General features: G+C 38.2%; 2 protein-coding genes across 3 annotated transcripts; one reads left to right on the top strand and one right to left on the bottom strand.

Annotated features, from left to right (window-relative positions):
• The first annotated feature begins 4,231 nt into the window (after positions 1–4,231).
• On the top strand, positions 4,232–7,219 carry ttr (transthyretin (prealbumin, amyloidosis type I)). The gene is made up of 4 exons (XM_052535712.1): positions 4,232–4,372; positions 5,329–5,468; positions 6,308–6,443; positions 6,870–7,219. The coding sequence occupies exons 1-4, from the start codon at positions 4,307–4,309 to the stop codon at positions 6,975–6,977; spliced, it is 450 nt and encodes a 149-aa protein (XP_052391672.1). The 5' UTR covers positions 4,232–4,306; the 3' UTR covers positions 6,978–7,219.
• Positions 7,220–7,804: 585 nt separating this feature from the next.
• Positions 7,805–24,237, bottom strand: b4galt6 (UDP-Gal:betaGlcNAc beta 1,4- galactosyltransferase, polypeptide 6). 2 transcript variants are annotated; one of them, XM_052535146.1, is made up of 9 exons: positions 23,487–24,237; positions 16,187–16,303; positions 15,343–15,456; positions 14,625–14,746; positions 14,407–14,523; positions 14,060–14,247; positions 12,630–12,752; positions 12,343–12,444; positions 7,805–11,241 (listed from the first exon to the last, which is right to left on the bottom strand). In XM_052535146.1, exons 1-9 carry the CDS (start codon positions 23,599–23,601, stop codon positions 11,094–11,096), a joined length of 1,146 nt encoding a protein of 381 aa, XP_052391106.1. In that variant the 5' UTR covers positions 23,602–24,237; the 3' UTR covers positions 7,805–11,093. The 2 variants fall into 2 exon arrangements, with proteins under 2 accessions (XP_052391106.1, XP_052391107.1); XM_052535147.1 differs by having other exon boundaries at positions 16,187–16,277; positions 23,487–24,212.
• Between the last annotated feature and the right edge of the window lie 836 nt (positions 24,238–25,073).

Raw genomic sequence — 25,073 nt, 5'->3', positions numbered from 1 at the left:
AGATTTTAGAGAGGATGTTCCCCCACTGAGAGATAGCAAGCCAGCATCTCTTCTACAGGGGGCATCCTCTCATAGCCGTCCTCGTGCATGCCATCGATATCAGCATAACTCGTATGCTGAAACCGATGGATGCAAGAGAAAACGGCCTCTTCCATTCCTTTTCAACTTCTGCATGTAAGTCAGGCAAGAATGGAAGGCTCACCTGGGCTGCGGGCTATGGTCAGAAAAATAACACTCATCGAGTCTACCTCGCGACGTTACCTTTCTGCCACACTTCCATGGCAAGTTTATTTATTTTTATTTTATTTAAAAACAAATTTTTTTTTTTTTTTTTTTTTGGCCGCGGCGCGATCCATAACCTCTAACAGCTCCCCATACGCAGAGCAGGAGAAATGAGCGGCTCAGCCTCAGCTTCTTCACCACTCTCAAATATCTCCTGCTCTTTCTGGTTAGAACCCAGCAGAGCACTAACTTCAGTGTCAGAAAGGGTTAATGACAACGCTCGTTTGCCGCCGGAGAGTGTGAGAGGAAAGTCCCTCTCTAAACTCCTCAGCGAGATCCACCTGCGATCCCCACGAGCTCATTCTCCTCCGTGCCTCGGCAACGGCGGGTCCTGAGCCGCGAGATCCAGATGACAAACGAGAGCGGAGCTTTTCCACAGAAAAACGCTCGCAGTGCGCGCAGATTGCCCCCTCAAGGACATCGCGCGCGTGCTCTTTGCCCAAACAAGAGACGCAAAGACTGTGTGTGTCATCAGGTGTCAAATAACGCTGACATGGATGCACACACTGTTTAAACGCCTTGCTAGTGGATGCCATGATAACCATAATAGATCGCTCTTACCATTCTGGTCGTTTCTCAGATGCACGCTTCAAACAAAACAGTCAATGAAGACGAAGAAGATAAGTGACGGGTCCTACGGGCGCGTATTTATAGTCGCGCCGGTAGCGACGTCAGAGGCTGTCGCCGGCCAACACATTGGCGTTTTTCAAAGTATGCTTCAGACACGGGTCACGACGAGGTGTTCCCCATAGTGTCCCTTCAGAGGACGCAGTTCGAAGTTCCCTTGACAGGGAACCTGCTTTTCTCTTGGAGAATATAAAGAAAGAGAAGGGCATACAAAAGAAGAACAACATTGTGAAGCACAACTTGAGAATCCAGCCGCCTTTTCTTTAGATTAAGTAATTATTTCTCAATAAACGTCCTCGGTAACAGATCATCTCTTGCTCTCTTCATTCAGTCAGAGAGAAATAAGTGTCTATGCAGAAACCATCTGGACCATTTTGGCCTTGAGGTTCATTGGCATTCACATGGACAGACGTGAAAAGTAAAGAGCACACTATGTATGTGAGCTAAATGTTATAGATGAATATGGCCTGTGGGAAGAAACGATAAGCATAAGAAAAGTAAGAAATCCTCAACAAAAGTTAAATATGTGGTCACACAAGATGAGACCAGTGAGAGTTTTAATCCATCTAATGTTGTGTCCTGATACTGTCCTCCTGCGGTTCTCTTGATTATTTATCGTTTTTTTAACCATCAATAAACCTGGCAAAGGCAAAAACTTTTTGGAAACTTGAAATAATTACAATAATAATACTACTATATATAACGTGTGTCAAAAAATATCACGTTTCTTTTTTTAATTTTCAGAAAGTATTTTTGTACTCACTGACAAATCTATTTTCTTGTTTAATTACATACTGATCATTTTGGTGGTTATCCAGTGGTGATTTATTCAGCCTTAATGGAAACCTTCAATTGTGGGTATTTTTGACAATAATAATAAAGTCCTTTTAAGCTCTAGCTCTGCAGAATTTTGTTTTTCATTTGTTACAGTGAGTCATGTGTTGTCAGCTTGACAGTTTCATCCTGTTTTATCCTTAGAGGAATATGACGACCTCAGAATATGAATAGCTTGTCTGGCTCATACTTGTCCAGTCCTTCCTGATAAACAATTAGATCTGATAAGTTTGAACAGGATCAGAGTAAACTGTCAAATGAGCTCTTATAATAGTGATTCACAACATCCATTTTGAATGGGGCAAAGCATGGGAATTGGACTTCTTGTAATAGTTTTAAACTACATAATTGACAAAGTCTTCTGTTTGCGGAAAAGGTTCAGCTTCTCGTTCTCATTCTTCAGGTCATACCCTGCGGCAAGATGACTCATGATGAAAGCTAGTTGTAAATTTACGACTACATTAGAAAACTGCTGGTTAGGCAGGTTTCAGCAAGTAACGAAAAAGAGAATTTTGTTGTTGTTGTTGTTGTTTTAAGAGTACCCGATGTACTACAGTGATCTGTCATGGCACATTCTAGTCCCACAAAACAGTATTTATTGTTTTAATTACTTAACAACAATTGAATAAGTTTGCCTGCTCTTTCTTGGCTGTCGGTGCATTGTCAGATTCCTCTTTGCGCCGCAATGTACTTTTCACTGCGTGAGAACATGGTGTGTGGTGTGAGAGCGACATGGCTTCTTGGAGTATTTTCAAGTATTATCATTCAGGTATTATTCAAGTATTTTCTTGGCACACTTTGGGCCCATTAGCTCCAATTGAGCATCGTTTAAATACCACAGCCTACCAAAGTATTGTTGCTGACCACGTCCATCCCTGTATGACTACAGTGTAGTCATAAAAATCTTCTGATGGCTCAAATCAAAGCTCAGATCATCTCAGACTGGTTTCGTGAACATGACAATGAGTTCACTGTCCTCAAATGGCCTCCACAGTCACCGAATCTCAATACAATAGAGCAGCTTTGGGAGGTGGTGGAAAGGGAGATTTGCATCATGGATGTGCAGCTGACAAATATGCAGCAACTGCGTGATGCTATCATGTCAATATGGACCAGAGTCTCTGAGGAATCTTTCCAACACCTTGTTGAATCTATGCCACAAAGAATTAAGGCAGTGTTAGAGATCTTTTTTTGCTTTAGTTAATTGTATAATAAATGAAAAGAAAACAGACAGAATAGAAAAAATATCAGAAAGCAAGTTAGTTTTTTTTCTTTAAAGAATAGAATTAGAATAGTGAGTGCTAAAGTTAGAGGGTCAAATAAAGATGGAAGAGATGTGTTTTTAGTCGATTCTTGAAGATGGCTAAGGACTCAGATTGAATTGGGGAGGCCATTCCACCAGGAGGGAACATTTAATTTAAGTAAAAGTGACTTTGTGCTTCTTTGGGATGGCACAATCAAGCGACGTTCACTTGCAGAACGCAAGCTTCTGAGGGCACATAAGTCTGAAGTAACAAATTTAGGTAAATGGGTGCAGAGCCAGTGCTGGTTTTGTAGGCAAACATCAATGCATTGAATTTTATGCGAGCAGCTATTGGTAGCCAGTGCAAATTGATAAACAGAGGTGTGACGTGTATTCTTTTTGGCTCATTAATAATGAATCTTGCTGCTGCCTTCTGGAGTAATTGTAAAGGTTTGATAGAACTGAACCAGACAGACAGAACAAGAGCTTGAACAAGGAGTTGTGCAGCATGATCTTCTTGATGTTGAATAAAGCGAATCTGCAGGATCGGACGGTTTTAGCAATGTGGTCTGAGAAAGTCAGCTGATCATCAATCATAACTCCAAGGTTTCTGGCTGTTTCTGAAGGAGTAATGGTCGATGTGACTAACTGGATGGTGAAATTAATAATATTTTTTATTTATTTATTTATTTTTTTTTTTTTTGCGTTGCTGTGCCAAAATAATGTAAATTGTTTTGAAGAATGAAACCATAATAAGACCGTATGACTTCAGTATGATCCAACCATGGGCCTGTTATGATTTTGATAAGAATCTATTCCCAAGTAAAAGAATAATGCTGTTCTCTGCTAAGGGATTCATTTACAGCAATACAGCTAGTGCATGAAAATATGTGAGAAACAAGCACATACCTGCCTCTCAGGGGATAACTGTGCACTTTTCTTTGAACTGTCAGTAATGGCTCAGACCCTTCAAATTTGTGCTGCCCAGAAATATTTCCTTAGTGAGCCTGAGCTAAGGTCCTCAGAAAGTAAACAAGCATTGAATCAGATCTCACACGGAGTGGAGAATCTTTTAGGAGTTAACGTTTATGAAATGCACAAATTCCAAGGACAGGAGGGCTGTTGAACAGATACGGGCAAATGCCCTTGATTGTTTCCAATGGATAACAATCATATACCCAATTGTATGAAGTTACTGATTGCCCTGTTTATTTACTGTGTCAACAGGACACCACAGATACCCCTCGAGTCACCTGATGACGGGGTCGGTGGCTGTATAAAGGGCACTTTTGGTGTTAACTTGTGCAGTTGTGCTCTAACATGGCTAAAGCAGTAATTTGTGCGCTTCTTGCATCTCTGTTTGCCTGCTCTAGATCTGCACCAGTGGTAAGTTCAATTACTTGTAAAACAGAAACAAAAGTACTTTTTTGTATCACCCTGCCATTAAATTGCAGAAAACTAGATAATGCTGCTGTGTGAGCATTTTAAATGCTAGAATGACTGAGTGAGGAAAGGCAAAATTGACCAATCTGTATATTTTTTTCACTCTTTTGTCAAAGAAATGCACTGTAGAAGTTTACCCAACTAAGACAGCTTTCGCTTCTGAGAATCACGAAACGGTGAAAAGCGTCCATTATCTGAGAGGTCATACCTGTCAGCCGTAAGCTGTGTATACAGCAAAAAACTTCCAGATTAGATTAGGTTCTTAAGAATAAGAAACCTAGCCAATCAGAACAGCTTTCTGTTTGATTTTGCATGTTCCGGTCTTTGGAGGGGTGAATTTTGGAGAGAGGCTGTGAATTGAACTGAATGAAAACTCTTACAGCACCTTTTATATTTAACTTGGCATTGACACATCTATAAAATGTATATGAAAGCTAAAATGTATCCTAAATTGGTGCCTTCTGCGTGAGACAAGGTACTTTCAGTTGTTTGAGACCAGATATGGGTCACAATGTTATCTGCGCTCTGGCATACTACAAAGTACTGCAGTAAACTCTACAGTAGTCAACATTTGAAGTGGTAAAACAAGTTCATCTACGTTATCCTAAGACTAGAACGCATTTTAGTTTTAGGTTTCAGGACAATTTGATGAAAGGTTTTGATCTACTTCAAAAGTTTACTAGTGCATACCTAGAAAACACACTGCTGTACGTCCAGGCGGTCACTGACCCAACAAACGGCCCAGAGCTGATACAGCTGCTTCCATTACCTCTGTTTAGAAGTAATACTAATTCCTTACTATAAGGAATATGACAAGTGATTGAGTTTAAGACCAGATCATTTCAAGCACAATTTCCAGTAAAAAAGGGGCATTTCTCTGCACATTGACTGTGTTCCAGGGTTTTCACGGGGGTTCAGATGCTCACTGCCCTTTGACAGTGAAGATCCTGGATGCTGTGAAAGGGACTCCAGCTGGAAACATAGCTCTGGATGTCTATCGCCAAGAACAAGGTGGGACATGGGAAAAGATTGCCAGTGGGTAAGATCACATGACCATCACACTCTATAGAGACTTGATTCAAGTATATAATTATATTAAACATTAATCACATTTCAAATTTTTCATCTCACCTAATTAAATCCCAGTGGACAACTTTAAGCATGAATGCTATCTAGTAATTCAGTATTAATGTCCATTCTGTTTGGGCTCAATGTGACCTCAGCAATGACATTTTGAATGTTATAGAGATTTTATAAAATATTACAGTTTAATGCTTTATTCATTGCACTGTTCATGTTACACAGGGTCTTTGAGAAAATAATGTAGAAAACAGTTCATGAAGGATATTCTAATAAGTATTATCAAAAATCAAATGATGATAAGTCAATAAAGCCAAATATTTACCTGAACTATTAAAAGAGGCAAATGGTTCTCTGGCCAAAATAAATAAATAAAGTTAAAGGTTACAAATTTCAGCTAGTTGCTAAGACATTATTTGTTTAGTTTTTTGAAGTACTGAGCAAAGCAAATAAACTAAAACTACAACTAAATTACAAAAACTTAAATATTAAAGTGAGAACAGAAAATATATAAATACAATCTAATTAAAATAATATTAACACAAACTATAGTACATTAATGATACAAAAAAGAAAACACCTCAATATAATATATATATATATATTATGCCAGCATTACAATTGAAACACATATATATGCGTGTGTGTGTGTGTTTCAGTTTTAACGCTGGCATTAATGTGGTTTTGTCTTTATAGGGCAAACAGTTCGTTTCTCTGTTCTGCATTTCATTTTAGTCGCATCCGCATGGTTCCTCTTAATGTCAGTGTCATAAAGAATGATCTCTTCCTCTCACACAGAAAAGTGGATATAACTGGTGAGGTGCACAACTTGATCACCGAGCAGGAGTTCACTCCCGGCGTGTATCGGGTGGAGTTTGACACTAAATCCTACTGGAAGGCAGAAGGTCGAACACCTTTCCACCAGCTGGCCGATGTAAGTATCACTTTGACAGCACTCATATATTCATGAACATTTCATGGTTTCCGAGCCATGGGTTATTGTTGTATCAAGGCTCCAAAACCACAGGACTGCACATAGTCTCCTGACCTGAAACTACTTTGATTGTTTATAACAACTACATACTATACATATGTATAGCAAATATGTGTATATTAAAACCCTAAATGATTGTCTTGGATGTGAACCAAGAGCTATATTAACTGTGGGGAGGTAAATATTTAAGAACCCATATCTTGTTTTCTATAGACACACAGTAATGGACAGTTTTAGATAAGAGCACAGAGCATTCAAGGACAACACATACTGAGCACACATGCACTGACAGACACACACATGTAAAGAGGACAGTCTCCCAGATATGGTCTGTATTTCTCAGTGGTTCTTTTGCTGTTTTTGCAGGTGGTGTTTGAGGCTCATGCCGAGGGGCATCGTCATTACACTCTGGCTCTTCTTCTGAGCCCCTTCTCTTACACCACAACAGCTGTGGTGGTCAAGGCACACGAGTGACCGCACGCAACAGATCTACATCCACAATCTACACTGAGAAATGACCTTTCATCCAAGGTCCAAGATTAAGAATTTGCCACACCTGCCAATGCCAGATTCATTGCTAAAAATCACGAAGTCAGTATCCTGTAAAAAGTGCTTTACAACATTATGATTTTTAAATGTTTTTGAATGAAAAGTCTCTTATGCTCACCAAAGCTGCATGTATGTGTTCAAAATACATTAAAAGCACTCATTGTGAATTATAACTTTTTATTTCATATTTTATATATATATATATATATATATATATATATATATATATATATATATATATATATATACACACACACACACACACACACACACACACACCCCATATAGTTTTCTTGTATTCTGAAATTCTGTTCTAAAATCATTGGTAACACTTTAAAATATTATGCATTTTAGTAGTTTTAATGCATTAATAATGCCTTGATGGTAACCAGTTAGAATACATTATGTACATTACAATACAAACACATATCTATTTATTGTTACACCTTTTAAAAAGTATAATGCATTAAACACATGATAAACAAATCTTTACATATTATAATGCATTTTGCATGTACATCCAAAATGATGAATGCCTTTATAATGCATTATAAATAAAGGCTTTAATTCATTCATTTGTATGGTATATGTAGGATATCTGAATCACACACTAAATCGCATCATCAAGAATCTGACAGTTATTCACTTTCGACCTAAACCATGCGTTATTCACCAAAGCCAGTTTTTACTTAATGTTGGACCTTGGTTATACCTGCTGTCCATCAGACCAATTAAAGAGATCAGACTCTGAATAGGTTTTCAACTATAAAGTCTTTTAATGATCATTACAGAGCGAAACGCATTGAATAGACTGGTTCAACAACAAAAACAAAAAATCTGGAACCAGGATTTAACATGTCAGTCAAAGCAGCTGGCATCTCAAGACATTCTGCTTCTCATACTGGTGTTACAGTTAAAGTGGACCCTCAAACACAGAAGATCCTCATGTTTTTCAGTTCCCATTCAACAACCAGCAGACATTTCAGTTTTGAAGTCACAGCTCCAGTTTGAAATAAAAGACTTTGAGTAAAAGAAACCGTAAATGCGCACCCATTTTAATTTTTAAACACCATCCACACGCACCCCACTGCACATCTCAACAAACAATGCCAAAGTGAAGAGGAAAAAAAAATAAAAAATCAAGGCACAAATATGAATAATACTGCAACAATGTAACACTCTACACATTACAGATCTGTAATGGTAAATAAATCATCTCTTAAAATTATCTATCTATTATTTCTTCTGATATTTTCAGAGCTGGGCAGGATGAGGCAGCTATGAGAGGGGTGAAAAATGAGATCAGAAGGAATCTAAATTAGCAGACAGAACTGAACAAAGCTTCCTTAAAAGCTACGACTGACTAACCACAAGATCCAGACACACCAGAGCAGTCTCACCGATATGTTTCACATTAAAAAAAAAACAACAACAGCACACACTCTTCATTTCAGGAACATTACACATCACAAAAAAAAGAGAGAAAGGAAAAAAAAATGTAACATTCAGTTTTCATATTGCAAACCACCTTACTTTAAGAACAATGTATAACTTTCAGTCCCAATCTTTTTTTTTTCTTTTTTTTTTTTACAAATAAAACTTGTTGTCCTGCAAAAGCTAGTGATTAATTCGTAACAGGCCTATCTGATTGCAGCATAAGACTAATCGGTACTCCATTAAAGTGCCTGCAGAAGCAGAAAACAGTGCACTGTGGAGGCGGAATGACACTCATTTATTTGAGCATTTTGGAAACTAGTGCTCACAAGTCACACTTCTCTCTTCAAAAGCCTACACCTGGTCTAAAATGCCTCTCTTTTTAAATTAAACGACACCTATCAAGCGTTTATATCTCTCCGGCTGCTTCAACACAAACACAGGGCAGAAACCAACAGCTTGCCGCCAACTTTGCTTACGTTAATTTGTTGGCCCTGTGCGGTGGAAATGGGAGATGAGGGGTTTTTTTTGTTGTTGTGTTTCACGTCATTCTTCAGCAATCCTCTCACACTGGACTGCACGTGAATGTGACACCACATATATACAAACTCACTTGAACACACAGTGTGCGACTGGATCGAAAAGTTTAGATTGAGCAGATGTCCTAAAGCTACATTTCAATATACGATGCTGAAAGATGAGAAGAGCGAAAGGGACGAGGAGGAGGAAAGGCATACTTTGGCAGGAGTAGCCTCCATATCATATTCAGTGTATTATATGAAAGCATTCATTGATTTCTAGTCTGAATTGGTCAAATGTTTTTTTTTTTACCCCGTAACCACAGTAAACAGTTCTTTTCAGATCCAACTGTAAGACTGAGACTGTAAACAACAGACTGGGCACTGGAGATCACGTCAGGGACACCATCAATGGAAGGAGACCCTACTAGTGTTAAGACGTCATCCACTCAGAGAAAAAGACAAAGCTATCGGACGACCAAAGAGAAGCCGCACCTCAGAGACACGCAGATGGAAAGAGCCTACAAAAACACTTGAAACAGGCACAGTGAAGCATTTCCGTGAACTGTGAGTGTGTTTCAACTTCAAGTGCAGACACAATATCACCCTCAATGAGTAATTCTCTGAATGGACATACACACAGAGAGAGACCGCATGAGAGGATATGAAACAGCAGTTTTAGGACATGTATATAAGTTAAATTATACACAAAAATGTAATGCATCATGTTATGTCGACGACTCCCAAAAATTTAAATTACAAACAAAAGGCAAACATGAACCAACAAAAAGGTTTCCAACAGCTTGTAATGCTCGAAACTTTAACAGCATAAAGTCGTCATGGCCCAAGTGTACTCCGGATGCCATTCAAGAGCAACATCGCTCTCTCATCTTGGCCTTATCGGAGCGCAACGTCACCCCGTCCTTCACCAAACACACACAAACAGACAAAAACACACAGGTTGAGACACACACCAAACCCTGCGAAGGGCGTTTTGGCTTTAGCAGCTGCTAACCCGACTGACCACAAGGTCTTCCTGCGAACGAATTCTCGTAAACACCTCGCTATCGTTTCAATCACATACGCTTTCACCACCATGGAGTGCACTTCAAGAGCGAGACATGAGAATGATTATGCTATTAACAAAACAAAAAAACAACAAAAAAAAACACATTCAATAGGACTAAAAATAAAAGTTTAAGAAACAATATATTCGCGTAACAAAAAATAAATGAAGGCATGCAGCATGTAATGATATCTGTATGTCATATTCGATTCATTTTACTGCAATCTATAGTCATCACTGATATTTTTTGCCCATCGGTCATGTTTCCCAATCCCAATGTTTTTAACATAAATCGCAAAACAAATAGCTGCCAAAAAAGAGTGTTTCCACTGGAATAACAGGCGTCTTTTGGTGGACAAAGCTAAAGCATAGTTAAAAATGCCATATTTTTACATGGGTGAGTCCGGGTCATGCATGCAACTTGTCACAGCCTTCCCTATAGCCATGGGATTTGAGAAAACACAACCCATAACACTCCACCAAGGTGAAATGTACATCGTAATACAGGAACAAAACTATTTAAAATACATCCATTTAAACTGCATTGACGTCTTCTAAACAGTTGTCCGTTTTAAAAAACAACAACAGATATGTATAAAACAAATGATACTAACAGAACTAGACAAAACGTCTCTTGGCATCAAGAGTGCTGCTGCAATGTAAAACCAAGCTTTCTACAATGTAAGCACAGATGACTGGATCTAAAGTGTTTGATAGCCTACAAAATTCAGTTAAGGCTTCGCAGTAAACATCTGATTTGTTGACGCTGGCACTCCCCACCTTTTTTTGAAATGTGCTGTGATCGGATTCGTTAAAGCCAGCATGGACATAGGAACATGCAATTAAACGCGCGCAGTCACGCTAATACACTTTCACAGATATGATCCAGTACATACGCACACACACGCGCAACTAGCTGTGCATTAGACAGGCCTTTGCCCTTCTCGCTTCTGTTTTAAGGGCATTCGGCATCAATACATCACATTTTTTGACTCAGGGGTAGGGGGTGGGGGTCACAGCCTGTCAGTATTCTGCTATGGGGGCCAGCTCAGGATCCAGATTGACCGTGATGTTCTTATACAGGCTGCTCAGAGAGATCTCCGGAGAGTACTGCAGATTGTTCAAGCCGTCCAGATGCTGGCGTTCTTTAGAGTACCGCAGCAACTTATACCTGAGGGGAGGGCGAGATGAACCAGGGGTTAGTCGTCCTTGAGATAATCTGATACAATATGCAACGCAAATATGTTTCTGTCACACGTAGGTCAATCCACCCTGGGTTACACAGAAACCGATTAATACAACTTTTGTTTAAGGTCAGGTCAAGCATAAGCGGGTCAGAGGTAAAGACTGAACAGTGCAGTGCCAAGAAAGCACCATTTTCCACCCTGCAATGGAGACTGAGGAAGAAGGAGGTCTAATTAATGTTTCCTTCACAAAGTGCTTATAAGAACAAAAAGGGGCTTCCTCGGTGTGGTCGACCGGACAAACCCCCAAGCGTGTAGTTCCTGTTTTTTATTTATATTGGCTTTCCTACTAGTGCTGGTTCTGGCACTGGAAAAAACACTTAGAGAGAAGCAATCGCACTGAATGAATTACCTTGAGAAATAACATTTGGATTGACAGTGCAGCTGCAATTAATAGTAAATCTAGCCGTCAAATATTTAAACGAAAATCTTAAGTTGGCACAAAAATAAATATAATGGAAAGGTTTACTTTAAAAACAAATGGAAAAGACTTTTTTTTTTTTTGGTAACAGTACTTTTTAATTAAGAATTATATCTAATAAATCAAATAGATTTTATTTCAATGCATGTACAAAAAAAGGCCAATATTTGGGACACAATTTGGTATTATTATTCAACATTACACTACAGTTCAAAAGTTTGTGGGTAGGATTTCTTTCTTTTTTTTTTATATACCTTTTTAAAACAAGGATGCATTTATTTGATTAAAAACAGTGACAACCTTCGGACATCATTCAAATAAGCTGAAATGAAAACAATAAACAGTTAATAAAATGCTTAATATTTTGTGGAAATCATACTACAATTTTCAGGATTATTTGATGAATAGTTCAAAGGAATATATTTGTCTAACAAAGAAAGAATCTTTATCATCACTTTGGGTCAATTTAATGGACCATTGCTCATTAAAATTATTAATTTCTTAAAAAAAAAAAAAAACGAACGGCAATGTACATTAGTTAATATATTAGTACGAATTTCTGCATGTATGACCCACCCCTAGAGTTCATGTATGTGTGCACACTGACCTCCCCAGGAACTGCACCTCTCCTCTGTGGTGATGGGGGATAGATTTGTATTTCCCAATATCACCTTCTGGCCTGGTCACATTGAAACCTGCGTAATGAACCCTGAGAACAAGAAACCACACACACACATTTGTGTTACACATACATCTATTGGTTTATGGTAACATACTTCAGTCGCACACAGCATCGGTTCAACGGTGAAGCAACAACTGTTAATAAATAGTTATGAAATACTTGTTATGCTGGTCTTAGGAATACACACATACTACTAATTAAACATAACTGACCTGTTCCAGAGGTCATCGTCCTCTCCGCCCCAGCCCCAGAATGCATTAGGAAAGCCATTGATCTTGAGGAATTGTTTGACAGTAAGTCCACTGACTCCACCAAAAAACTCATTATACGGAAGACTGAAAACACAAACACTCAACACTTAGCAAACTAATGATAATAATAATAATAACAAAATAAAAAACACACAAGGAAAGGGGGAAAAGAAAAAAAAACAACAAACCTTACCATCAGGATTCACTTGAAAGCAATAGGCAAAATAAAAAAAGTATTTTAATAGTACAGACTGTCTGACTACTTCACAAGGAGATAAGGAGGTACAATACATAATTACGTCTTTACAGTCCGCGCAAAGCAGTTTTGGTTTCTTCAACCAGAAATGAACAACTGTCCTTTCGAACTCAACCAAAGCTGCACCTCGGGGTCTTTAATCAGTCCTTGGTCACTACCTCAAACACTTTTATGAAGCAATCAGAGCTGTGTTTATACTTTATTACACTAATGAAATAATCTGCATAACAAAAAGCCCTAAAATCTGCATGTCCCTAAATACTTTCAGTCCCACCTAACACGTGACATGCCAAAAAAATTATACAATTATGAACCGCACCCTCAGACTTGTCCTTAAGGTTCTGTAAGACTCTGAAGTTAGGTTTCTTAAAGCCCATCAAAATGGTTTAGACAGATCGTATGGATTGGATGAATGAAGAAATGGAAATGTTACAACATTTCTTTGAAATGTAAAAAAAGAAAAAGGGTCTCAAATATGGCATGAAAGCATCAATCGAATTTACCCTGAAAATTCAAAAGCACAAGTAAGTAAATGTATTTTAGCAAGCAGCAAGATTGTTCACAAGTTCATGTCTTGTGATAAAATCGGACTAAGAGGAAAACCACCACCACCACGAAATGACACTGTCCGTTAGAGTGAGAAACTATTTTAACACTTTTTTGGTGGCGTTAAATGTTTGGCTTTAAACATTCCTGACTATATTCAATAGGTTTTTGAAACGTATGCAAGTTTTAGTTGAATTAATTTTTCTCTTTGGTTCAGTGAATAGTTTCATTTTAGTTTAAACTAGAAAGATAGTACCTCACAAACACTCCAACCAACTAACCAAACACAGGTTACATAAGATCTGCAAGGGTCTACAGGCGGTGGATAACATCATAACAGTTTACACACACACAACCTAAACATGGCAATGTGTGCTCTATAAAACTAGACTCGTTTAAAACACAAGCCTCAACAACACACACTTTGAAAACAAACTGAACTCAACTTAGCTGCATTCAAAATCTGGAACACCAAGTGCTGGGCGATGAGGCAAATAAAAATTCAACAATCAGAAAAATTACAAAAAGGGAGGCTAAATTAATGACATAAAAAGAGTGCTTTCTGCATCAGCGTGTCCTGATAACTTACATGTACATGTACTTGTCAAGCTTGGCGGCGAAGTGTCGAGGCATCTGACCACAACCGTAATAATTACGGTCGTTTTCTGGGATGTGATCGACGTCGTGAAACACCACACAGTCCCAGTCCAGGTCTTTCATGGCCTCTTTAAAGCCCACGTTAAACAGCATGGCACGGTTAAACGGCTGAGTACCCGCCTGCAAGAACAAACATATGATTGAAAAAAAATATATGATTGTTGATTGATTTTCTCAATCATCAGTAAAAGATACTAGCACTCTGAGGTCAAATACAAACTACTAAAGTAGACCATCAGTGGATGGCTGTATTGCATCCAAACAGTGTACGTGGCACACCTGTTCAATGACATAAAAGGCAAACTGCAAGCGTTGGCGTTGGAGCATAGGGGCGAGGTGCTGAAAGAGAATGGGAAGATGCTCATGGCGATTCCTAAATGGAATTAATATGGCCACCTGAAAGAGAGCAAGAGAGAAAACCACAAAACCAGTCATGCAGATGTCCTGAATGACCTTTTTGTTTAATAAATGTAGACCTAACCGTGACTGTGACACACCTTCCAGCGTGGTTTGCAATCTTTGGGCTTCCAGTGGCCTCCAAATCGAACATCCAGATTTTTGAGCCTCAGTTCGCTTTCCTCCAAAGGAACCTCTGTCATGTTCACTTCCATCTGACCCTCTGCAAGGAAATACAACAGCAAGAAACTAAGCAAACACAGGTGTTACTTGCAAAGATTGAGAATATTTTTTTGCAAAGCTGAAAAAACTCAATATCAGTAAGATGTTTTTTTCTTTTGAATGAAAAGTGTGAAGACCAGACAAAGGAAAACAAGAAGGTTTTGACACCCAATATGATGGGTGTGCCTCACACATTGACGCGTGAGATACAAAGCATTTTAAACCCGAGAGGTCTAGAAGTCTGAGAAGTCTAGCTAATTGGATGGAGAGATTTTAAAGAGGCAACATGCAACAAACAAAGGGCGTTTTATGTTGCCTTTTAAGACTCTTTAAAATGCCTTCTTTTGGCCAAAAGCAAAAATGGGCATCAGATTTATCCTTCACAGGAAAGCCAATACCATAATGCACTGAAAATAAAATAAAATTGACAGCGAGTGAAAATGTCTAGACATACTACATTCATCATGCTGTCATCGTCATGTGACCTACAAACATCAGTTGCGCCTCTTCACTGACATTCACAACTTCTCTCCTATGGCCTCATGGGACATTAGAGTAAAAATCAAGTCAAATAAACCACTGCACTGTTTGACTTACTCATAGAAGGTAACCTTTCAGGACAGGGCAGGTTCTGAGCATATGTGAAGTTCTCAGGGAGGTATGTGGTTGGCTGAGCGATGTACTCGCTAGAGTTATTTCCATCTGGATAATCTGTTACAGTAAAGACAGACAGACATACATTAAAGTCAATGTGAATTGCTATTCCCAGTTCATTTTCATAGTTTAAATACATTTTCAGTGAAATGGTATTCAATGAGAAATAATGTGAGATGGCACTTGATTTTATCCACTGGGAATTAATGGACTGTGATAAAAAGGAGTGAAGCCAGACTGAATGAGAGCATCTAAATAGCTCTTTGGCTATTGGTTAAGATCATTTATCAGACTGTACAGTGACAGTCTATGACAACAGAGAATTTTTGTTTTAGAAGAATACCAAGTTATTACGTTTATTTATTTATTTTTTTGTAGTGGAACAACATTGATGAATGGTTCACAGGGAGACCAGGGATATTCATTAAGAGAGAAAATAAGGTTAAATTGATTTCACATTTACTTTGAAGCCAAGAAACATGATCTATTAAGCCGAAAGTCGACTTCCCACTTCCCGGCTCATAAACAGTCAGCATGGTATAATTTCTGTCATGATTTTCATTGATTTTTCTATCCGTGTGGACATTAGTGCTCTTAAAACCAATATTACACTTGGTAGTGGCACTCATGTGCATCCACACTTACAGTTAACAGTGTACACTTTGGAAGAACTTGCATAATCAACGGTGTGCTACATAAAGTGAAAAGTTAAGTATACCCTTTGCAATAGTGTTTAGTTCAAAGATCAGTCTGGTCAATGTTAAGATGAAGAGACGTTCACGCTTACCTGTGCCGTTAAAAGTACTGTTCTTATTGGTGTATTGCCTGATCATGTGACCAATTGTTCGCACATTGTCTCGTAGCATGATACCCTGAGCCTGCACCATAAAGAAATATGTGTTGACTGAAACAAAGAAAGGGAAAGAGAGGTGTAATGAATTTCCCAAATGACACAGGGAAACAAAACGGAGGGTAATAGTACATGATCAAATATGTAATAATCATAACAGAATTTTGCACACGGTTAAACAACGGTAACACAGCCAAATTGAACGGTTTGTTTTGTTTCTCTTCCTCTCACAGAAAAGCTCTTCAGAGCAGCATTGTGAGAAAATGGCAAATGTTGAAACTACAAGCTCCTATCATTGTAAGCATCAATGGCGGTCTGTGGTTTAGTCTCAGTTCTTGTCGGTGTAATGCAGTTTTAATTTAACTAATACACCAAGGTTTTGTCAGCATGAATTGTCAGCAACTATAAGTTTGAAGAGAAGTCTGTACCGAGCTTCATATCCTCTGAAGAGAAAACCTATATAAGCACATTATTGTAAACCCCATGACATCAGTGTAGAATCTAAATGAGAAAACGATCTTTGGGTTATTGCATGAAGAAGACAAGCTTTAAACATATATACGTGAGTAACAATGTATAAAAACACTAATCTGTTGTTCCCGCATAAACATTCTAGTGACTGCATTAGACGCCATTTGAATATTTTCACATTATCAACACTGGCCATCACTGTAACTACAAATTAACTGAAATAAGACTGAAATGTGAGGGTAAATGTCCAGTCTTCTAAGAGTTTTTTTTTTTTTTCTGCGTAAAATTAAAACATTAATTTTATCAAAAATCTGCGTCTATTCTATTTAAATTGTATTTTGAATATATATAAAATGAAATAAATATGTCAAAAGTGGCCAAAAGTATATCCACCACCACATTTTTGCTGGTTTACCATTTCATTTCAAAACCCATAAGAATCATTAAGGAGTTTTCCCCCTTTGGCTTCTATAACAGCTTCTACTCTTCTGTTGAAATGTGGATGGAGGGATCAGTTCTCTTTCTGAAAGGTCATACATTGATGTTGGGAAATGGGGTCTAGCTTACAGTTCCAAATGAGATTCAATGGGATTGAGGTCTGGGCTTTGAGTTCATTTACATTTATGAATGATTTCTTTACAGACCTCACTTGCATAAGAGCATCCTCATGCTCAAAACCAAAACTCCTCTTACACTATAAATGGACGACAGAAATTGTGAATTATAACAGTGTCTACATGTAGTGTCTAACTCATCAGCATTAACATATTGCAAAACCTGGAAATGGAAAAAAAAAAAAAGGTTTATTTATAGGTCATATATTTGCGGTGTAGAAACTACAGCACATCAAGTAGATTCCCAATACTGATACAAATCTTCAAACTAGAATATAAACAGCAGTCATTTATGGCAGAAAAAAAAGTAACTCCAAGCCTATGGGAAAAAAACACATTGGTTCTTCCTAACTGCCCAGAGCTCTTCACACATTAGACACAGTCCAGTGAAGGCCGGTCAAACAATGGTGAGGAAAAAACATTAACTCCCTTGGGCGCAGATTATACAAACACAGCAAGAGCTATTAAACAGGAAATGTCTTGTTTCCCTTTTTTTTCAGTGATCATTTTCCAGGATATTTTTAATTTAATTACAGCGACAATAAGACCATACCCTAAAGCAGTGGTTTTCAACCTGTGGTCCGCGGTGGTATTGCAGGTGGGCCGCCAATTATTTTCTGTTCATTTGCAGTCCATTCTAGGGCTGTGCGATTAAAAGAAAACGTCCTAAAATCACGATTTGAGCGTGCGCGATTTCTAAATCGCTTTATAGCACAGTTTTCGTGGCCCTGACCTCCCGTAGTATGCTATCTGATCCAATCAGAATGCATTGCGCTAGCGCGAGAACAGAGACTGGCCATATGCCTAACTCCAGGTTCACACACTGTCTGTGATGCGCCTTTTTTCTGAGCCAATGTTGACGGATCAGAGCGTTCTCACTGCGGTAAAAGGCTAGAAATAAAAATGTGCGAAAATAATTCATGTCTAACACATGAGCATAGAGTGAATTTGTTAGTGAACAGGATGCAGTTTAAGTGAGAGGAGACACGTTTTAAGTGTGCACACTCTCTCCTCGCAAAGCAGCATGTTTCTGAGCAAGCACGACTGGTTTTGTGACAGAGCAAAGGAAATCTGCGTGCGAACAGAGAGATTTGCACTCGTGCATTATTTTAATGTGCTTTCGCGTTATATTTATGCGCTCTCACTGCTGACTTCATACACATACTGTATACACACTGCAAACACCTGAGGCACCGCTACAATTAATGAGCTCTATGAAGAATGCATGGCAAAAAAGAAAAAAAAAGTCCCTGTATACAGGATTTCTTTTTTTTTTTTGCCACAAGTCTATACATTTTTTTTACATCTTCACTATAGTGATAATTTTGACTTATGTCTGTTCTAGGGATGTTACAACTTTTTGATAAAGCTCTGATTGGTTTTCTTTTGGAAATATGTTTAAAATTAATCCTGAATGCATTTATGACTGTAAAAGCATATCGGTGTGTGTCACAATTGCAAAATTGATCAAAAAAAATCGCGATAGTTTTTTTTTTTTTTTGTCCATGTTTATTCAATAAATACAGTTTAAAATCTAGCTTTTGAGTACTAAGTTATTAACCCAACAATAGCGGGGTCAGTTAATTTTTTTGAAGTGGGCCGCGCAAACATATGTGTTTGGTTGTGTGGGCTGCGAGTTGAAAAAGGTTGGGAACCACTGCCCTAAAGCAATATATTCTTCTCCAGAAGTCTTTAAAAGCATAGTTAATGGCTACAACTTAAAGGGGTCATATGATGTGATTTCAGTTTTTTTCTTTGGAGTGGTACAAGCTCTTGGTGCATAAACAAGATCTGTAAAGTTGCAAAGTCTCAAATTAAAAAATATATTCTTAATCAAGTTAAAACTCGTCCACGCCCTCCTAAAACAGTTTTGATCAGACCAACCAAAAAAGGTTTCGGAAATGAAAATGGGGAATCGATTTTAACCAAATATGTACACTATTTATTTTAAAATAATTAAACAATTAAAAAATATAGATGTAACAAAACTCACAAACAAGCAGAAAAAGAAAATAAAGAAAACTGAAAGTGCAGTATGCCTTCCGAGAGCTAGACAGAAAATACCAGCAATTTTACGCTCCTGTAAGACCCAGTGACGTAGAAAGCGACAGTTCACACCAAACGCGAATAGAGAGTGTCTGGCGCGAATGATTTCAGTATAAGTCAATGTAAAGACGCATTTACGCGCGTATTGAGGTCTCGCGGCACAGTAGACGAGTTATGAGTTATGAAAAGGACCATTGCAAGCTGACAGCGACCGGCTTTTGTGATGGAAAATTGGCAGTAATACGCAGCTGTACCTGAGTGTCCCTGGGACATCAGTGCTGTCAGAGCGTGTCTTCTCAACAGCTGGACATATAGTGAATAAAAAACGCTCTGCTCTGGACTCGAAAATGTTGATCGACTTGTTTTCCTGTCCAATAAATTTGTAATGGCCTTATTTTGCGCCTTTTTGCGCATTATAATATGCCTGCCTAGTGTCGGTAACGTTCAATAAAAAAAAAAACATACATGGCCTGTTTCTCAAGTCAAGAAACTTCATGCCAATAAATAAGAAATATTGCTGACTTGTGTGTTTCCAGTGCTCTCTTTAAGTTCGTCCGTTATTTGACGTTGAAAAAGGAAACCTTTTTTAATTTTTTAGACATGGAAAATCGATTTTACAATCGATTCAATGAACACTTATGTCTTAAAAATCGAAAATGATTTTTTCACAAAAGTGACAGCCCTAGTGTACAGTGCATTTTAAGAAGCACTGTTTCCTGAACCTGGGAGAGTAAACTACAATGCAGTCTGTAAGTACGTTTTCATATGTAAAGGATTTGCCACTGATGATTCAAACGCGAGTTTTGAGCAGTGTAGAGTAGATCTTGTTGTCTGTCGTTTCTCCAATCACAAATGCAGACATGGTTTTGTTTACGTGGCACGATGCAACACAACGCGTAAAAAGACAGTATAAGTCAGTGGTTCTCTATTACAGTCCTCGCGGCCCCCTGCTCTGCACATTTTGTATATTTCTTATATCGCTTCAGACATTTGTTCTATTAGAACTTAAGTGCACTGCGAGGTGGATATCACAGGATATTCTGCTATGATTCCAGTTCGAAGTGAACGTATTTGTTCTATTCAACGTGCATTGAACTGTGCGAGACATTAATCAAAATGTTATTAATTTACAGAGGTATATGATGTGACGCTTGTCCTTGTGAAGACGTTGCGCAGTCCAAATTCATGAATGAATGTTCTGAAGTGAGGTAAACTTTAGGGATGCACCGGTCGACTGGCCATAAATCGGAACCGGACGGTTTTTGCTTAAAATACGCGATCGGCAATCGGCCGGTTTTTTTGTCTTTTTCCGGAAGTGTGCTCGTGTGCACAGACCACATTGTAATCGTTCGCTATGTCATTTGTGTGGAAGTATTTTGAAATCTGTGTGCAGGACACAGGCAGCCGATCAGCACTGGAAGTGCAGAGCTACATGTCTGAGGCACAGATAGCAGGAAGCGATCAGCCGTTGGTGTACTGGCGCACAAATAAGAGCCTTTCCTGCGCACTGAAGCTGCAAAAGCCTGAACACGCGTGGACGGTGAAGAGATGTTCAGCTCAACTTCTCACGTGTTGGATGAAAAACGAAACGGACTAAACTGTGACAAAACTGAAATGTTTTTTTTTTTTTTTTTTTTTTTTTATTAGAACTTGCATACACGTTTGAAAAGCCAGAAATAAACGTCAGTTCTGCATTAGGATAATTATTTTTATTTTACCTTAAAATCGCCTGCTGTAGCACACTGACAAAAAGTGTTTCATTCATCGACATAAAACATTTTAGGGTAATGATTCGCATCTATATTTTTTTTAGTTGAGACAATAAGTTATTTATTTTTCATTGGCTCAAGTAAAAAAATATAGATGTGAATCATTATCCATTTTTTTTTTTTTTTTTTTATTGGATGAATGAAACACTTTGCATCTTTGTTTTATTCGCACAAACATTATTTGATTTTAACATTTTGGAAAGTGTATATAGCATACTTTTTTTTTTTTTTACTTTTATTTAAAACCAAATTTAAAAACTAAAATACTGAATGCTGATTAAGAAACATGTTATTGAATGTGTGTTGATTGTGTTGTTTGGATTACAGAACTATGCAGTTGCCTTTAATTTCACATGGTTACAGTTAATCTTTTAATTTAAGGCCAGTTCAATGTAGTTTCAACCCAATTCAAAAACAAAAGCTAAATGCTGATGTCTGTACCATCTATTTTTGTACTGAATGTAGGATACTTATTGTGCAGTTACTGCTGTTAATTTCAGATGGTTACAATTATTGTTTTCAATAGCCAAAAGCAAGTTTGGCATATTAAATACCAAATATCTTGTTTATGCACACTTTCCATCTTTCTTGTTTGTTGCTTAAAAGATAAAAAAAAAAAAAAAATCGGAAATCGGTATCAGACAGTTTGCTTGAAAAAACTCGGTATCGGAATCGGCCATGAAAAATCATGATCGGTGCATCCCTAGTAAACTTCAATAGACTTCCCCTGCTCAGGGAGTAGGGATCAATGAACACATGTGACCATGTCAATCGGGACACAGTTCATACAGGTGAAACAGGTGTGTTAACAAAGAGAGACATGCAAAATATGCAGAGCTGGGGGGCGCAAGGACTGGAATTGAGAACAGTTGGTATTGTCAGTATAATCTGTAATTACGTCCCCACTGGATGCCTCGTATTTAATGGGCTTTAATGTTTTTGTCTCAGCGCTCCAGGACACACGGCATCATAGTATGTTAAGGGGCATAACATTTCCGTCACACGTTTTAGGTATTCAGCCAATCACAAAGCACTAAATAGTTGCCCAATCAGAGCAAACCTTGCTTTTCAGACTGATGAGCTTTGTAAAAATCAACACGTTTCAGAAAGGTGGGGCACATAGGAGAAACAATAATGTACATTATGTGGAAAATAATATATTTTTTTAAAACTTAAACTGCATAAACCCATGTAATTACACCAAATTATTTGCAACACCATATGACCCCTTAACCAACAAAATCAGCTTTTAATATGAGCTCTTAATCATACGTTACAATAAATGATTTTCACAACTAATATCAGTACCTTATTTTGTCAAACTTCTCTAGGGACAACAACAGTCTGGCTGAAAGTTAAATATTACAGCTAGTTATAAGCAGCAATTGTGTAGACATTGTTAAGCAAGTCACGACAAACTGAAAAACGGGTTAAGACACTTTTGTGCAAGCATCCCAATACAAGAGAGTACACTTTTACATCTGTTTAACACTTTGTAGTAATGCCAAATAAACCAGATTACTTTTAAATACGTTTTAAATCAAGTCTTTTTTTTTTTATCAACATTTGTGCACAATAACATCACATTCAGCTCTTAAGTATATTATTTACATAATAAAAACTGGTGGTTTTCACAAGGGTGAAATATAAGCTAGAATAGTATTTGTATTTCAAAATATTGCATATAAATTGTATACTTATTTTTTATTAGAATTTGGACACCATATAAAATATAAATGTAACGTGGTATGTTTCTCAACAAATACTATTTTGCTTTATAGCAAACATGCTAATGAGAAACCATAGCGGTTTACTATATTCATACTACACATAGACTGTTGTAAATAAAGCTGGAGAAGAAATAAACGTACTGGAGTCATGGGGTTTATGGTAAGTTATATAGATTAAAAAAAAGAGCCAACTGAGATTTCTCTCAACGCTTTAACAGCCAATAATTACCTAAACTTACACAAAACCGTTGTCGGCTAAGGACGGTTTAAAACAACCAAAATACCATTTAATGTTGTCAAAGGCCAAATCTGATTGAATTGTGGGCTCTAACACAAAGGCTTTGTCCTATATCTTACTGAGCCGCCTAACTAGACAGCACTTTTGGTCATTTCAGACGAGTGTAGCGTTTCTGACCATCACAGTACAACAATGGCTGTTTAATTAGGCAGCTCACTGGGGTTTTAAACACAATCGGTCACTAGTGCTTGTTTGGGAGCTGATGGTCAGTGTCTGGAGTCAGTGATGAATGAAACACGATTAACCCGCGTGTTTTATCGCATCACGCCCACGCGAGACACACGAGTTATCAGACGCGCTTAACGTTACCTATTCCGGGAGCCGCATAGATGAAGTAGAGGCAGGTCGTGGACATGGAGAAGAAAAAGATGAAGGCCATTAAGGAGCGGTTGGACAACCGCATCAGCCGCCTCCACTTCCACATTTTGTCTCGGCTACTAGCTGTCCGTCACTCCCATAAAAACACTCAGATCGGAGAAAAGAGACGCTGTGTGAAGCGGTGACGCGGACATTCGTGGGAAATGGGGTCTTAAATCAGTGTGCTGGTGAAGTCCGCATCGTTCATTCAACTGGATGCAAGGCCGCAGTGCGCGCGCGCTCACTCAACAAAGTCAAGAAATTTCCAGATCAGAAATTAAATAAATAATAAACCGTGCTACATCAGACGGCGTCCGGGCTTGGGTTGAGGTCTACGCGATACATTGTGTTCGGTGCAGCTGCTGGTTTAGTGTTCCGGATGCGTCCAGGGAGCGCAGACACGCCTGATGGTGTTGATGTTTTGGAAACGATAAAGAGAGTGAAAGTGGTGTTGATGAGGGACCTGCCCTTCCTCCCTCGTCCCCCTCTCGGTGGAAAATCCCCCCACACTCCAGCGATCGGTCCCCCAACACGACTGCGTGAAAAGGCGCAGGATCCGCAGAGGAAACCGCGGTGTCCGGGTTGGGAGTGGGAGAGACGAGCGAAACGTAACGGATCGACCGGGACTCCTTCGATTTCGGTCCTGTCGGTGCAGGTGCAGATACCGTTTCCGGTAGGCGTGACCTACAAAATGGCTGCCGGTGAGAGGCGTCGTCATGGTTTACACTTGAGGAATGTTTTCAAAATATAAGTCTCAACGACTGAGCGAAGAAATGCTGTAGGCTACATATCCAACATTAAGTAATACATAAAAAAACATAATTAATTTACAACATAAGAAAGACACCAAAGTATTTTTTTACCACTGACAGAGGTTTTTAACATTAATTATTGGCTGGTTTCAGTGTAATTTTGATAAACTACTTGCTATGAAACTATTTTAGTCATCTATTAATAATGTACAACAATTGCACAGATTTTTTTTTTTTTTTTTTTGTATTTATATATACAATATACATTGGCGTAGCAACTGGGGAAAAGGGGGTCAGAGTGCATAGGGCCCAGAGGCAGAGAGGGGCCCGACTGTAGATGCAAAAACCAAGTAGGGGCTGTCAGTTGGATAATAATTGCTTTTGAGCTAATTTTTTCCAGCTTAAGACAGACTTCATTAACAATCACACATCCCCAACAATATTTAAAACTACCTGCCCATACACAATTCCATGAAGAATTTGTTTTCAGGGTTGTTGTAGGTTTTGTTAAAAAATCTAAAGCTGGAAAGCATTTGATCAAATGTGATTACTTTACTCATAGCCTTATGGTCTTTTTATTTTTATGCATATAAACTGTATGTGGCCGGAAACAGTACATACACACTTTATTGGTCCAATAAAGTTGATTCACATATTTATAATTTCAATATTTATGTATTATTTTTTAATCCACCTTATTTTGCAATGCGGAAGTTATTTGAACGTTCCAGACTTCTGATTCATTAGCCACAATACAGGAAAGAACTTAAAAAAATAAGTGAAGTAA

This window comes from Carassius gibelio, chromosome A20 (assembly GCF_023724105.1).
Source record: "Carassius gibelio isolate Cgi1373 ecotype wild population from Czech Republic chromosome A20, carGib1.2-hapl.c, whole genome shotgun sequence".
Lineage (NCBI taxonomy): Eukaryota > Metazoa > Chordata > Actinopteri > Cypriniformes > Cyprinidae > Carassius > Carassius gibelio.
The sequence above is the reverse complement of the archived record's forward strand: the minus strand, read 5'-3'. Positions and strand labels throughout refer to the sequence as shown.